The sequence below is a fragment of the Portunus trituberculatus genome, chromosome 23 (assembly GCF_017591435.1).
Source record: "Portunus trituberculatus isolate SZX2019 chromosome 23, ASM1759143v1, whole genome shotgun sequence".
Classification (NCBI taxonomy): Eukaryota; Metazoa; Arthropoda; class Malacostraca; order Decapoda; family Portunidae; genus Portunus; species Portunus trituberculatus.
This window is the reverse complement of record NC_059277.1, coordinates 2,354,637-2,370,000: the sequence shown is the minus strand read 5'-3', so window position 1 is coordinate 2,370,000 and position 15,364 is coordinate 2,354,637. Positions and strand designations below refer to the sequence as shown.

The 15,364-nt window shown below is 41.5% G+C and overlaps 2 protein-coding genes across 4 annotated transcripts in view; both read right to left on the bottom strand.

Moving 5' to 3' along the window:
• LOC123507903 (LIM/homeobox protein Awh-like) overlaps positions 1-1,060 on the bottom strand; it is a 20,704-nt gene extending 19,644 nt beyond the window's left edge. The window contains exon 1 of the mRNA XM_045261210.1: positions 438-1,060. The gene's annotated coding sequence lies outside the window, so the exon portion shown is untranslated. The remainder of the gene's footprint in view (positions 1-437) is intronic.
• A 142-nt stretch (positions 1,061-1,202) lies between these two features.
• LOC123507901 (serine/threonine-protein kinase PAK 2-like) lies at positions 1,203-15,349 on the bottom strand. 3 transcript variants are annotated; one of them, XM_045261205.1, is made up of 13 exons: positions 15,283-15,349; positions 14,429-14,586; positions 13,348-13,519; positions 12,566-12,722; positions 10,469-10,608; positions 9,114-9,229; positions 7,968-8,126; positions 6,935-7,121; positions 6,222-6,310; positions 5,540-5,643; positions 4,971-5,132; positions 3,772-3,944; positions 1,203-3,348 (listed from the first exon to the last, which is right to left on the bottom strand). In XM_045261205.1, exons 2-13 carry the CDS (start codon positions 14,506-14,508, stop codon positions 3,211-3,213), a joined length of 1,677 nt encoding a protein of 558 aa, XP_045117140.1. In that variant the 5' UTR covers positions 14,509-14,586; positions 15,283-15,349; the 3' UTR covers positions 1,203-3,210. The 3 variants fall into 3 exon arrangements, with proteins under 3 accessions (XP_045117140.1, XP_045117141.1, XP_045117142.1); XM_045261206.1 differs by having other exon boundaries at positions 14,429-14,552; positions 15,283-15,329; XM_045261207.1 differs by lacking the exon at positions 15,283-15,349 and having other exon boundaries at positions 6,222-6,306; positions 6,931-7,121; positions 14,429-14,582.
• Between the last annotated feature and the right edge of the window lie 15 nt (positions 15,350-15,364).

Here is a 15,364-nt window from a genome sequence, read left to right as displayed (position 1 = left end):
CCTGACTCATCATAATGTTCTGTTCTCAAGTCACAAACTGAACGCTGCCTGTCTGCCCTGACGCTGAGGAATGGGGACAGTGGGCTGAGGCGGGCTGGGGCGGGGCGGGGCAGGATACTCAAACAAAACAACATCCCCAGGCATTAATTACAGGGAGGACACCACCCACACCCTGAGACCAATCATGCTCACTGCCGCCGGCCTTTGATTAGACAGATATCGGCGCAGATTAATTAATTCCGGCCAAGGAGGGAGGCGGGGGGCGCCGCGCCACCAGCCTGTATCACCTGCCGTTATGCAACACTCAAGGCGGGGCTACCACACCTTCTGACGGCGGGGGACAGGCCGCAGCAAGGTGCGGTGTGTATGCCAGGTCCGCGCCACCCTCTGGCGGGTCGCACCGGACCGGCGGGGAACAATGAACGCCGCATCCTCACCTGATGCCACCTGGCTGGGAGCAGCGACTGGCCCTCCTCCTCCTCCTCCCGCAGCAGCAGCAGCAGCCGTCGGTGTCCTCCTCGCGCCGCACTCCGGCAGGAACTTGCACTTTTGGTGAGTTCGACGGATCCCTCGTCATTTACGTCGAACAAAAGAATAAGGTATAGCGCTCTTTCTTTTCAAGCCATTTTGCACTCATTCTTTGAAGCATGAGCGACTTTTCCCGCCGCGTCGCCGCCGCCTGCCATGCGCGCGGCGCCGCGGCCACTCAGGTGTCATCTGCGCATTGTCCACCAATCGTCGCCAGAATTGATGACGGCAAACATCTTGATTGGAGCACAATGAGCGGGAATCAATGTGATTGGCGGACAAAGGATCCTGGGCGGGGCCGGGACGGAAAGGGGCGGAACTCCCCACGCGAAGCCCGTAGCGGGAGGGCGCACCAGGCACCCGCGTCAGACCCCACTGCGGCACGGCGGAGAGAGGGTCAATGGCTGCCGCACCGCCCCGTGCCATCATCACCACCATCTTGACCGCAGCTCACTCTTGCGCCACACTCGAGTCACACTTCCCTTTCGCTCAGCAGGTCACATGCTGCACCTCACACACCTGTCACGCAACGCAGCCTTCACTCAGCGACGCGCGCACACACGGTTAGTGAAGGACAATGCACACTTTAACCTCACTATCGCCACACACGCGCTCACTACACGGCCGGGGCGGGGCGGGGTGCAGGTGGACAGGGAATCAATGAGCCACGCGTGATCAGAATGTAGAATATTTATTTATCTCTTCTGCTTTCACATTCCATAATCTCAAATACGAGGAAGCTTAGCGACATAACACGGCAGCACTATAAGCCTGTGTCGCCGATCAATCACGAAAAAAATACACCAATACTCAACCATTGCCATTCACACCCACACGTCACCGTCGCTGCGTCTCTGGAGTCATCACAGAGACGGGGACGGGCGTTGCGGCGAGGCGCCAGCGCGCTAAAGACTCTTATAATCAAACATACCAATAACCTCATAGAAAGTAGAGGATTTATTCAGAAATTTATAGACATTATCATTTCCTCCAAATTTTGAGTGCGAGGGGAAAAGTTTGCTTCATGTAATTTATTGTTCGTCCATTTTTACCTGTATTGATTATAAATGATGTTTGTCTGTATCTGTGCCTGTACTTGTATGACTGTAACCTGTCTGACTGTTACCTATATGACTGCACCTCTAACTGTGCCTAAATATTTAACTGTCCCTGTCTAACTGTACCTGTATGAATGTATACCTGTATGTCTGCACCTGTCTCAACGTGATTTTGGGTATTATCGCCACAGACAAGTCACGCATACGCACGCGCGCGCGCACACACACACACACACACACACACACACACACACACACACACACACACACACACACACACACACACACACACATCACTCGCCTCGTGTATGCATCTATACGTATATTTATCATTTCATTATTTTATCAAACTGACTATTAAATCTTTACAGTGCGTCAACATACTGGTTTCTTTTTGTCAATTGCGCGAACATCATCACGAATTACAAGTTTGAGTTATATACATAAATATACACTCATTCTTATTAACACATGACTTCTTCCATCCTTCCTTCCTTTCTTCCTTCCTTTTCATTTAACCAGGCCCTTTGTCACCTCCTAAGCAGGGGAATGGTCATAACCACTTACAGTACACCTCCTCAGGGCATCGCATATCCAGATTATCTGCATGACACACGAGAGATGTTTTTCATGTTGAGTTAGGTTTGGATGCCATGTTAAGTTAAGTTATGCTATAGGTTAAGTCAGGTCTGATTAAGTTAGTCAAGTGAAGTCAGGTCCGGTTAAGTTAACTTCTGGGTAAGTTATAAATATATAGGTTAGGTTATTGCATATATTCCTTCTACAATACTGTGGATACTGGAACACCATTAAAATCAAAACTTTCATGTGACAAAATAAAATAAAAAACGAGCTTTAACTTGATCCTTATCAGGTATAGGACTTAATCACCTATCACGGAAAATAAATAAATAAAAATGGAAATTAATATATTTTTTGTATAACCACGCAAACAATTAATTTCCTGGAAACTGCGAAGACTGAAGATGTGTCGGGGGGTGGAAGGGACAAGTTATCCTGAACCACAACATCTGTATTCTCAAACACTTCTCTGCTCATCTCCATTACTTTCAAAACACTCTAGTACAAGCTGCAATGACTTTCAAAGATACTTCTTTTAAGATTCTACTGACAGATTAACAAGATTTCTACATTATCTATAGGAGAAACAGTCTTGAGAAACCGGCTAATCGTTTGTGGCCTTTGAAAATAGTAGTGATGGTGAAAGAGCAGAGCGGTTTTGATACAGACTGCTACGGAAAACAGCGCCTCTCCGTACTCATCATATCACAGGAAAGGTCACACACACACACACACACACACACACACACACACACACACACACACACACACACACACACACACATGAAAAAAAGACAACATACTAACGCCATTAACTTATTTTCAGCTTTCTCAAAGTGTTAAAAGAAAGAAAAATGAGATTAAGATTACAACATGCTTATGAACGAAGATAAGAACACACACACACCCACACACACACACACACACACACACACACACACACACACACACACACACACACACACATGCCTGTACCACCTACTAACCCTTTATCCCCATCTCCCTCTCATCCCTCCCTAGCTCCACACATTCCGCTAGAGGCTCAAAATTTTAACACATTCGTATACAACAAATTTTTCGCTTCACGGTTCCATGTATTTTTCTTGGCGATACTTCCGCGCGCAGCTTCGATGAGGACGCGCAGGGAAACAAGAGGCGCTGCGCACATCAGGAATGGGTGCTGCAAAGGAGAGAGGAGCAGGTGTTGGCGCTTATGTTGGTGTGTGTGGTGTAAAAGAGAGGAGACAGGATGGAAGAAAACAAAGAAGAAAGAGAGGAGTTGGATTAGGAGGAAGAAAATTAAGGAATGGAGTAGAAAGAAGTGGAGGTGAAGGAGAATGGAGAAGAGAAGGAATAATGAACATGAGGAGGAAGAAAGAGAGAAGGAGATGGAGATGAAAGAACGAGAAAAGGAAGAGGAGGAGGAGGCAGAAAAGTGATGGAGAGGAGGAAGATAAAGAGGATAAAGAATGATAAAGAGGAGGAGGAAGAGGAGATGTTAATAACTATCTTTCCACTACTCTTTTATAAGTGCAAAACTACAACAACTCCAACTCCTACTAAAACTGTAACTACCACCACCACCACCACCACCACCACGCACCTTGAGGAGCTGGGAGGCAGAGGGTCGCTTGCTCTCGTCCACTTGAAGACACTGATCCAGGAAGTTTTCGAAGTCTGGGGAAAGTAAGTCCCTCTTCTTGATCTCTGGCTTGCCGTTCGTGGAGATGTGGTAGATGGCGCGAACCGGGTCCTCGTTCATGTAAGGCGGCTCTCCTGTACAGAGGAAACAGAACGTGATATAAAAACCGAAGAGGAACCAGAACAAGAGAAACATAAGAAATGATGAAAACAGAACAAACATAAGACACTTTAGAATTGAAGAGAAATTGAAGAAACTTAAGAGGAATCAGAACAAAAGCCTAAGAATTGAAAAGTCTTACGTCGATAAAAGAAACAAAACATATGAATACAAGAAGTGAGGAGGAGACAGAACAAGAGGAACATAAGAATTGAAAAGGTTCACGACGCTAAATAAAACAAAGTAAAAGAACATTAGAACTGAAGACAAGGTTGAGTTAGACATTAATAACAGACCATAAGAACATAGCAACTGATGAAAATGCTCAAATTGACAGGAAACGAACATAAGACCATTAGAACTGAAGAAACAACTTAGTAGCTACGTAGATGTAAATACACAACAACACGGAGACATAACTATACTTCAATAGCACTATACCAACTTAACAACACATTAACTACCTCACCAAAAACACATCAAGAACACCACAACTACTTCAACAACACAACCAACTTCACAACACAATAACTACCTCATCAAAACCACAACAAGAACACAACAGCTACTTTGGCAACACAACCAACTTCACAACACAATAACTAGCTCATCAAAACCACAACAAGAACACAACAGCTACTTTGGCAACACAACCAACTTAACAACACAATAACTAGCTCACCAAAAACACATCAAGAACACAGCAACTACTTCAACAACACAACCAACTTCACAACACAATAACTAGCTCATCAAAACCACAACAGGAACACAACAAACTACTTAGCAACACAACCAACTTAACAACACATTAACTACCTCACCAAAATACAACAAGAATACAACAACTACTCCAACAACACAACCAACTTCACAACACAATAACTAGTTCATCAAAACCACAACAAGAACACAACAAATCACTTTGGCAACACAACCAACTTAGAAACACGAAAAAAAACTACGTCACTAACTACAAAACACAAGGCTAATATTCGTACCATCCAGCATTTCCAGAGCCATGATGCCAAGAGACCACACATCCACTTTAGCTCCGTACATCTGCCTCGTCACCACCTCGGGCGCCATCCAATAAGGCGTCCCCACCATGGTAGACCGTTTGCTGCGCTCTGGAGACAACTGGGCGCAGAAACCGAAGTCCGCTGCAGGGTGGTGGTAGTGGTGGTGGTGGTGGTGATTGTAGGGCAGAAAATAACAGAAAAAAAGGTATCCATGAAAAAAAGTGACAAGAAAAAAAGTAACAGGAAAAAGAGTAACAAAAAGTATCGGATGCTTTTCTTACTATTTCTGACCTAACCTAACCTAACCCAACCTAATCTAACCACTGCTACTATTTTCCTTAATAGAATTACTAGGTACTGTTATTTATTTCATTGATTCTTTTTCCTAGCATTTCTTTTCGTTATTTTTTTCTTGGGAGGAGAAATACAAAGGAATACAAAAGAAAGTAATTAAAGAGATGAAATTTTAAAAAAGGACAGAGAGAGAGAGAGAGAGAGAGAGAGAGAGAGAGAGAGAGAGAGAGAGAGAGAGAGAGAGAGAGACTTACTGATCTTAATATCCCCGTTCATCCCAAGCAGTACGTTGTCTGACTTGATGTCCCGGTGAATAATGTTGCCTCGGTGCAGGAACTCAAGGGCCTGGAGCACCTCCCTGTGAGATTGTGAGGAGACGCTGCACATTACACTCACAAAGACAGATAGATAGATAGATGGATGGATGGATAGATAGGTAGGGAGATGGATAAAAAAGAAGAGGCACTATTCAACACAATGATAGATAGATAGATAGATAGATAGATAGATAGATAGATAAGTATATAGAAAGCGGGAAGAAAGAACTTAATGCACACATAGATAGATAGATAGATAGACAGACAAGTAGATAGATAGATAGGCATAGATAGACAGATAGACAGACAAACAGATAGATAGATAGATAGACGGAAACATTATCAAAGGGTGTTTTTATAGTTCCATTGACAGATTGACAGGATTTATATAATGAAAATAACCGTAGCAGGGAGCAAAATATCATTACAATCTTTAAGAGCCACAAAGAACATTAGCTAAGTTCTCGAGAGTGCGTCATCTTTAAACAGTACATAAATCTCGTTAACCTGTCACTAAAACGATAACAAAAAAATCACTTATAAAACCAGTGCAACTTTATAAAGCCTTTCCAATGTAGTCCAGGTGCAGTGCAGAAATGTTTCAGGGTAGGAGCCTTACCTGCATAGAGTGGCAATATGTTTCTCCTCCATAACAGTTTCCACCACCACGTCTGTTAGCGACCCCCCTTCCAGGTACTCCATCACCACCTGCAGGATAAAGAAAAGGGTAAGTTTAGCCACAGGTGTTAACGAGTGTATACCTGCCCAAGGACACCTGTAATCAAGGCATATTAAAAAGGTTTCATACAGTCTTGTGGGTTGATTTGGTGTATTTCAAACTATACTACGTTGGGCAGATAGACAAATACATACAGAAATTGACAGGTAAAAATATATGGACAGGGAAAAGAGACAAGGAAGTGAATAGATATACATGTATACCGTACAGACAAACAGACAGATAAACTGACAAATAGACAAAGAGAAAAAGAAAGAAAGAGATAAAAAGAAAAAAAGGAAGGTACAAAGATGAACATGAAGACACTCAACGAAAGAAAAATAAAGAAGGTAAAAAGAAGAAAGAAAGAAAGAAAGAAAAGAATGAATGAAATAAAGAAAGAAAGAAAAGAAGAAAAAAAGGGAAAAAGAAAACAGAAAGGAAAAAAGAAAGAAAAGAAAGATAAACATGGAGACAGACACTAAAAAAAAAAAAAAAAAAAACGGATTAAATGAAAGATAGATAGATAGATGGATAAATAAATAGAGAGATAGATGCGTAGACAAAAAAAAAAACGAACAAAAATAACAAACAAACCAACTGTCAGTACCCACCCAGAGCTGCTCTTTCACCAAGTAAGAGTCGAGGTAGTTGACAATGTTGGCATGCTTGCTGTTCTCCATCACCAGGATTTCGTTCAAGATAAGTTCAGGACGCGGCTGTTTGCTTAGCGTCATCATCTTTATTGCCACCACCTCCCCTGTCTTCAAGTTCTGCGCCGTGTACACCTCCCCAGACGCCCTGTGAAAGGTGGTGGTTGGATCATGCTACCAGGAAATTAGATGCGTCTCGAGTGAATGTGATAAAAACGTTGGTGGAGAATTTGTCACGAGTTCTGTACTGGGATTGCATGAATAGGCAGCCATATGGGCAGATGGGCCGATAAATGGATAGATGAATGGATAAACAGATCTACAAAGAAAGAAAAAAGAGAGAAAGAAAATGAGAAAAGAGAAGAATGAAGGTCAAGGAAAAGGAAATTAGTAGGAAGAAAAAGAAATAAAAAAGTTACAAAAAAATTACACTAAGAACGATTTCAAATTGAAAAATAGACAAATAAACTTCTTTAGCATTAAGCAACCAACCGCAGTGCCATGTCAGGTGACGCTGGCGACAATGGAGTGCCACACTCTTTGTGGCACATCCACTGTTGTTCTTGGTTGGATACGTGGTAGGGTCACCACCCCCTTTCCACGGATTTGGTCCACGGTCTCTTATTGGTTATTCGAGACTGCCCTGCATTTCTACAGGGTATTCCTTCATCCGCCACCCAAGGACGCGCCTAGTCGGAGTCTTCTCCCCTCACACACTGGGAAAGCGAAGCCACTACCCCTCGAATTACATCCCGTACCTACTTGCTGCTTGGTGAACAGGAGATACACATTAAGAGGCTTGCCCATTTGCCTCGCCGCGCCCGGGCTCGAACCCGGACCTTCTCTGTTGCGAGCCAAGTGTACTAACCTCTACACTATGCGGTGTCTATTAACATTAACAAAAATATGATAAAGACACACAGTCCCTCCTTCCCTCTCTCCCTCCCCATCCTTCCCTTACACACTTCCCTCACTCACTCACTCACTCACTCACCCTTGTCCAATTTTGGTTTCGCGTTTGTACTTCTTAGTCGGATTACCCACGCTGACTACCGCCCGTAGCTTTCTTAGTATGTCTTCCCGCTGGTTCGCCGCCTTGTCTGGCTTCTTCTCCCTCAGCGGCGCGATCTGCCCATCACTGCCGCTGCGAGGTCTGGGGAAGGTGCGGGATTGATTGGCGAGTGGTTGGCTGATTGAATGAGGGGGTGAGTAAGTGATTGGTTGGAAGGTGGGTGGATGAGTGGGTGAATGAGTTTGTGAGTGGCTGACTGACTGGTTGAATGAATGACTGACTTACTGAATGATTCATTGACTACTTAACTGACTGGGTGACTATCTGACTGAGTGACTTATTGGCTGATTGACTTACTGACCGACTTGCAAACTGGTTGACTGACTGACTGTCTGACTGACTGACTGACTAACTGACTGATTGGCTGTGTCCCGGTGCCTCAGCAATGAGCATATATAACTTTGTATGTGTTTTGAATGATTTACTGAAAGTGACAAATGAAAACGCTATTACAACGTTTTCCTTTATGTTTTATTCATTCGTCAATCTAACTATGATATAAGTGGATTAGTTAGTTTGTTAATTTAGTAAAATGGTAGATATTCTATTAAATAGCCAGTTAGTTACTTAGTATAGTTATTCAGTTCATTAGTCGGTCATTCAGTCAATCAATCAATCAATCAATCAATCAATCAATCAATCAATCAGTCAGTCAGTCAGTCAGTCAGTTAGTCAGTTAGTCAGTCAGTCAGTCTGTCAGCTAGCTATTTAGTTAGTTGGAAGAGACAGATGAATCGTTCGATAAATAAATAGACAGATTGATAAATAGATATAAATGAAAGATAGATATAGATGATACGTAGATAAGTAAATAGATAGATAAATAAATAGAAGCTAGAAGGATAATTAGATAGATAGATAGATGGGTGAGTGAGTAGTTGAACCAGTCTAGTTAGTTACATGGTTGGTTAGCTATATATTCAGTTGACCAATCAGCAGTGAGACAGTCAGTCAATCAGTTTCATAAGTCAATTGGTTAGCTACACAATATATCAATCGGTCAGTCAGTTAGTCAGTTACTATTTCATTACTCCAATCCCTCTGAGCTTCAGTGAGGGAGCTCTTTACCTTCGGGTGGGCAGGAGGCCGCCGTCCACCTCATCCACGGGCTTAGTGTAGACTGACTTGGTTCTCTCTGGGCGGGAAGCGATGGGCGGGGCACCTGTCTCCGTCAAGGCGGGGCTCTGGTACGTGCAGGGAGAGAACCAATACATGACCCAGACGCTCGTGGAAATTATGGTAAGTATCAATATGTATGGCGGATTTTGGCGGTCAAAGTGGAATGAATGGAAAAAAAAAGAGTACAAAATCACGATACTAATGAAATTTAATAAGGAAGAGGAGGAGGAGATAGAGTGAAGAGGTTTGAAAGGAAAAGAGGTACAAAAGATGTGGTTCTAAGGAAAGGAGGACGAAAATGAGACTGACGAGATAGTTTGCAGGAAAGAACAAGGAGAAAGAGAAAAAAAATTAAAAGACGTAATTTGAAGAGAAAAAAGTGAAAGAAAATTCACCAAGGAAGAGGAAAAAGGATAAGAGAAAGATAAGATGGAAAAAGAAGGAACAGCCATCTCATATTAACTCAAACAGAAGAGAAGAGACGACGAGACGAACAGCAGGAAAGCAGAAGAAACAAGAGGGAGAAGAGAACCACCTGTGTCTTCGTTCCTTCAATGCCATAAGCAACAAGTCACAACACGAAAAATTAACTAAAAAAAACTCAGAAAAAAGTAGAATAAAAAGAACAGTTTATTGTGTTTTGCAATATCTTGTCAGCATAACATCCTTTGTATCTATTTTCGGGGACAGATACTCTTAATACACCTTTATTCATACTTTTTATTGCCAGAGATAAAAAAAAAAAGGTAATCGAAGAAGGAGGCTGTAAACAAGAAGGAATGTCTCAGGATCATTAGTTACCGAGAAAAGGTAAGCCATTTTTCATGTAAGAGGGAAGAATTGGTCAAGAGCAACAAAATCGATGAAACAAAAAAGCCCACTTAAATGCCAGTCCCCGAACAGGGCAGAGAAAGCCAAAAGAATTGAATAAACGTCTTGAAAGCACCCTCTAAAATGAACGCCACTCTTAATAGTCCTTTTATTCATACTTCTATCATTACTTTTGGTCAGTGTTCCTGTTGCATGAATAGAAAAAAAATCAGAAAATGGCTCTAGGATAAGAAAAATCTGAATAATAATAAGAAGAAGAATAGGAGTCATTACCGAGGAAAAGGTGTGCCAATTAGAAGTGAAGGATAAAGAGAATCGAAGTACTTATACAAAAAAAAAAAAAAATCAGAAAGCGTCTCTAGAATAAGAAAAATAAAGCGAAAAATAAGAAGAACAAGACGAATAAGAGTCATCACCGACGAAAGGTGTGCCAATTAGAAGTGAAGGAGTTAAAGGGAATCGAAGTACTTTACCTGCCTCAGCTCGCGTGACTCTCTCGATTCCCTAATAGTGGGCAGATTCTCAACCGGACGAGGCGGAGGCAGTTCATCATAATCATTGCCCTGGAATCTCGTCACGGGTCGGGGAGGAGGCAATTCATCGTAATCTCTGTCTGAAAGGTTGAGTTAGGTTGGGTTAGGTTAGGTTAGGTTACGTTAGGGCAGGTTAGGTTAGGTTAGGTTAGGTTAGATTAGGTTAAATTTGGATTAGGTTAAGTGATATCGTTAGTTCTCTTTCAATTAGACGTGTAGATTTCACGTGGTGGTGATAATAATGAAGGTAATGATGATAGCAGTGATGGTCGTGGATTAGAGGAACGATAGTGGTGATAACGATGGTAATGGTGATGATGGTGATAGTTAGAGGAGCGGTAATGGTGTTGATAATGGTGGTAATGGTAGTGAGTGATGGTGGTGATGGTGATGGTTACAGGCGTGATAATGGTGATGATAATGGTGGTAATGGTAGTGATGGTGATGGTGATGGTTACAAGCGTGATAATGGTGATGATAATGGTGGTGATGGTGGTGATGGTGGCAATGGTGGTGATGGTGATGGTTAGAGGCGTGGTAATGGTGATGATAATGGTGGTGATGGTGGTGATGGTAGTGATGGTAGTAATGGTGATGGTTAGAGGCGTGGTAATGGTGGTGATAATGGTGGTGATGGTTAGAGGCGTGGTAATGGTGGTGATAATGGTGGTGATGGGGATGTGAGAGGGTGATAAGAGGGAAGGTGAGTGAAGTGGATTATGGTGACTAACTATACGTATACGTTGGTAAAAATAGAATGGTGTTATGTGAAGATTACTCTTTTTTATATTATCTGATAACATGCTCTCTCTCTCTCTCTCTCTCTCTCTCTCTCTCTCTCTCTCTCTCTCTCTCTCTCTCATGTTATTCTCACTGATATAATACAAAATAATCTAAAGCTAATGAATTTCACATTAAAAACTGACTTTGTAAATTTCTTTCGTCACTACCAAAGCATGAAATTTTGATAACCTGCATCTTCAGTGCGTGTGTGTGTGTGTGTGTGTGTGTAGACAACATAACACGAGAGGAAGCCTTGACGTCACTGCCAGCTGTTTGGTGCTTCATTGTGTCAGTGAGTCAACCAGCCCTCCCGAGCACGGATTCCCTCACTGTGTAAGTCTAAATAAACGCTGATAAGCACTAGAGCAGCGGAGATAAGGGGCGGCGTTACGAAATACTAGGCGTCACACTGATGGAGGCTCGAGTTTTGCAAGACCAGCAGTAAAAACAAAAGAACAACAAAAATGCTCCTACTTTTGCTCATTCTTTTCCATTGAGAGGTTGGCAGCACTGAATTTATTACCAAGAGCGGCTGGAGAGTTAATTATATTTGTCTCTCCTTGTAATGTTGTGTTGTTGCAATTATCTTATCACTTAGAACACATCTCTTATTTGTCTGAGTCTTCACTTCAAGGGAGGATTGAATTCGTTCGTTAGTCATTAAAGTATGTGGTTGGTTGATTAATTACGTAGTCACTTGCCTGATTGGTTAGTCATTCATTCTTTCATTCATTCATTCATTCGGTCAGTCAGTCAGTCGTTCATTTTCATATTTGTCTTATTCAGTCAGTCACCCTATTGAAGCAGATGCACATACAAGATAATTTACTGTGTTAAAAAATGCGTGAAATATTTGTTTGTGAATTAAGTATCATTCATTTGTAAGCGTATTATTACAAGCTTCCGAGTAACAGCTGCAATTGCTTTTACCAACTGTGCAAGATTCCTCAAGAAATGATCTGTATAATATCTGAACCTTTAAAACTTGCAGCATGGAGACAGAACAAATCTTTTTTTTTTTTTTTAGTCAGAAGTGTTTTACTTTTCACCCTCTAATCTTATCACTTTATCAGTTATCAATTATTCTTCTCATTGATACGCAGAAACTTTTACTCTTGCTTGAATGAATATAAAATGCATCTTTCTTAGCCATGAAGCAAACTATCCTTTAACATTACTTATTTACTACTAAAAATTGTTTCATATACTATTATGTATCCCAACACACACACACACACACACACACACACACACCTGTATCACTGCCGTGTGTCATGTACTTGTCCTTGACCACCGTTTCCTGTGACTGGAAGTACTTGATGGCCTGGTACACGGCGCTGGGGTTCTTCTGCTGCTCCTCCACCGTGATGTTCGACGTGGCCAGGATCGCCTTCATAGCTTCCGGCAGACCCTGTGTTAAAAGTTAAATTGTATTGACCTATATGCCACACAGAATGGTATTTATTTTTATATTTATGTAATAAGAAACTGGCTAAGGAAAAAGACGAAAAAAAATAATAACTACAATGTCAGTCCTTAAAACATTCAAAAGGATTATTCATTACTGGAGTGTCTTGAAGCATAAGATACAGACACACAAACACAGTGCTACAAAGAATCACTTCAAGAATGCACCTAATCTGCCGAAAATACTGTTATGGACCACCAATACGGCACAGACCCATTTCACCTCATGGCAAAGGCTACACAATCTCAAAATATTTATTGATTTGTAGCATTGCAGCGGTTGAATGTATACGGGCAAACTCATGAGTATGGTCAAATTGTGTGATTGACTTGAAGCTTGCATGAAACTTACCATTAATGAGAGTCTAAAACGTTTGAGATTGCAAGATTAATATTGAAAAATACTGCCAATAAAACTGAAACACTTATGAACCGGCTTAAGAATAAAAAAAAAAAAATAACGTAACGGGAGACTAAAACAAGAAAATAGTTTCAAGAACAAAAAAAAAAAAAGGAAAAAAAAATTCTAAAGAGATACAAATATTAAAGAATCTAGGTTCAAAACTCACCTCGAGGCACTTGGTCTTTTCATTAAAGAACACGTGGACGACATGAGTCACGTGGGTTGGGAGGGAAATATTGGGCACTGTCTTGTTTCGCCGTCGCTTCACCAGACTAGACAGCTTCCTACGGTCTGGCTCCGGCGTCTTGGGGAGCGGCTTCAGGTTCTTGTTGGGCTTTCTAGGACACAATAATAGCAAAGGTGAGGGAGCAAGTATGAAAAGGTATACGAGATGGAAAACCGAGGTTCTTGGACACGCAACGAGAACGAAGGTGAAGACGAAAGGATACAAGAATGAGATTGTGAGCAAGATAAAGAGAATTGAAAGGCGTTTGTTTGGCATTATAAGCACGCAAGGAAAACAAAGATGAGGGAGCAAGTATGAGAGGGTATGCATGATAGAAAAGTGAGGTTTTTACTGGGCAAACAAATAAAATGGGGGTGAAGACAAAAGGATATAAGACGTCATTGTTTGGCATTCAAGGACGCAAGAAAAACAAAGGTGAGAGAGCAATTATGAGAGATCATGCATGAGAGAAAAGTGAGGTTCTTGTTAGGCACACAAGGAGATCGAAGGTGAAGACAAAAGGATACACGAATGAGATTGAAAGGCTCTTGTTTGGTATTCTAGGACACAAGAAAAACTAAGGTAAGAGAGCAAGTATGAGAGGATATACATGATGGAAAAGCGAGGTTTAATTTTTTTTTCTCTTATTTGTCATTATAAAACGCAGAGGAAAGAACAGAGAGATTGTAAATATGACTTTCACGTTAGGGAAGCGAGGTTTTTGTGCTACAAATTGGGAAGTAAGAGGAAGGCCAAATGTTCGTATGCACTGTGACTTTCAGAACAAAAAATGCAGACAGGAAAACGAATTGTCTATTGTCCGATATAAAAGTGTAATGGCCCATGTTTATTTCAAATGTGAATCTTAAAACAAATAAATAATGAAAATAGCGAGACGGGAGATTAAAACTAAGAAAATAAGGAAATTGAACAAAATGACGACGTGATTAATTAATGACCACTAAGAAACACACGAGGGAAAAAATAAAGAACAACGATGTGAAGAGCTTGAAGAACTTACTCGATGGAGGAGATGCGAGTAGGAGGCAGCGGGACGTCATTCCACCTCAAGGGTACTCCTGGAGGAGCGCGGTTCGACATCCTGGGAAACGTTGATGCTGGTCCTAGTGGCGGTGGTGTTGATGCTGATAGTAAGGAGTCAACAGCTCAACACAACGCCTGCAGCCAAGATACACAGGCACCATCTCATAAAAACACATCACACGCTCTCTCTCTCTCTCTCTCTCTCTCTCTCTCTCTCTCTCATAAAATAATGCAAAAACAGGCCAGAAATTATAAATAAGAAACACATGAGATAAAATGGGAATATTTAGGCAGACTGAGTAATGTGTAGCTCTGTATAGGTGCAAGAAATAGTTTGTCAAAAAATAAATAGTCACAATAGCATGGGAAGGTCCACAAAACACTATAATACTATACACACTACAGTGACTACACACACACACACACACACACACACACACACACACACACACACACACGTACTAGAAAAGATAGTGATGTGTGATTTCATACGTTCACTTCACAGGAATATGATAATTTTTGTTTCGTCATAAAACTCGCTTCCACCACAAGACAGTGGTAGAGCATTCGACTGCATGATAATCCATCACAAGAAGGATCGTCAAGTAAACACAGCGTAACTCAACACTCTACTCGTCCTTTCTAATTGCATACAAATCCACCAACTTGAGTGAAGAACCTTAACAGTTTACTTTTTTCAATACAACTAATTTTTATACTTCATCTTTACCGTTACTAACTTTGCCGTCTATATATTTACAAATTCTTCCACTTACCTTTCTTTTTTCCTATTTGATACACGAATAATTCAGAAAACAAGAATAAACTTACAGACACGGGCCGGACAGTCTCGTAGGCAGAGGATGACTGAGAGCCAACCAGCCTAGATAACAATAATACTAGTGTTATCTAA

Bases quoted from the DNA above. Each gene is read 5' to 3' on its own strand.
- LOC123507901 (XM_045261205.1), bottom strand. From the start codon at position 14,508: ATGTCGAACCGCGCTCCTCCAGGAGTACCCTTGAGGTGGAATGACGTC. The intron at 12,723-13,347 runs GTGAGTTTTGAA...CTTTTAACACAG, and splicing joins AAAAGACCAAGTGCCTCGAG to GGTCTGCCGGAAGCTATGAA. The intron at 10,609-12,565 runs GTGTGTGTGTGT...TCAACCTTTCAG, and splicing joins GACACACGGCAGTGATACAG to ACAGAGATTACGATGAATTG.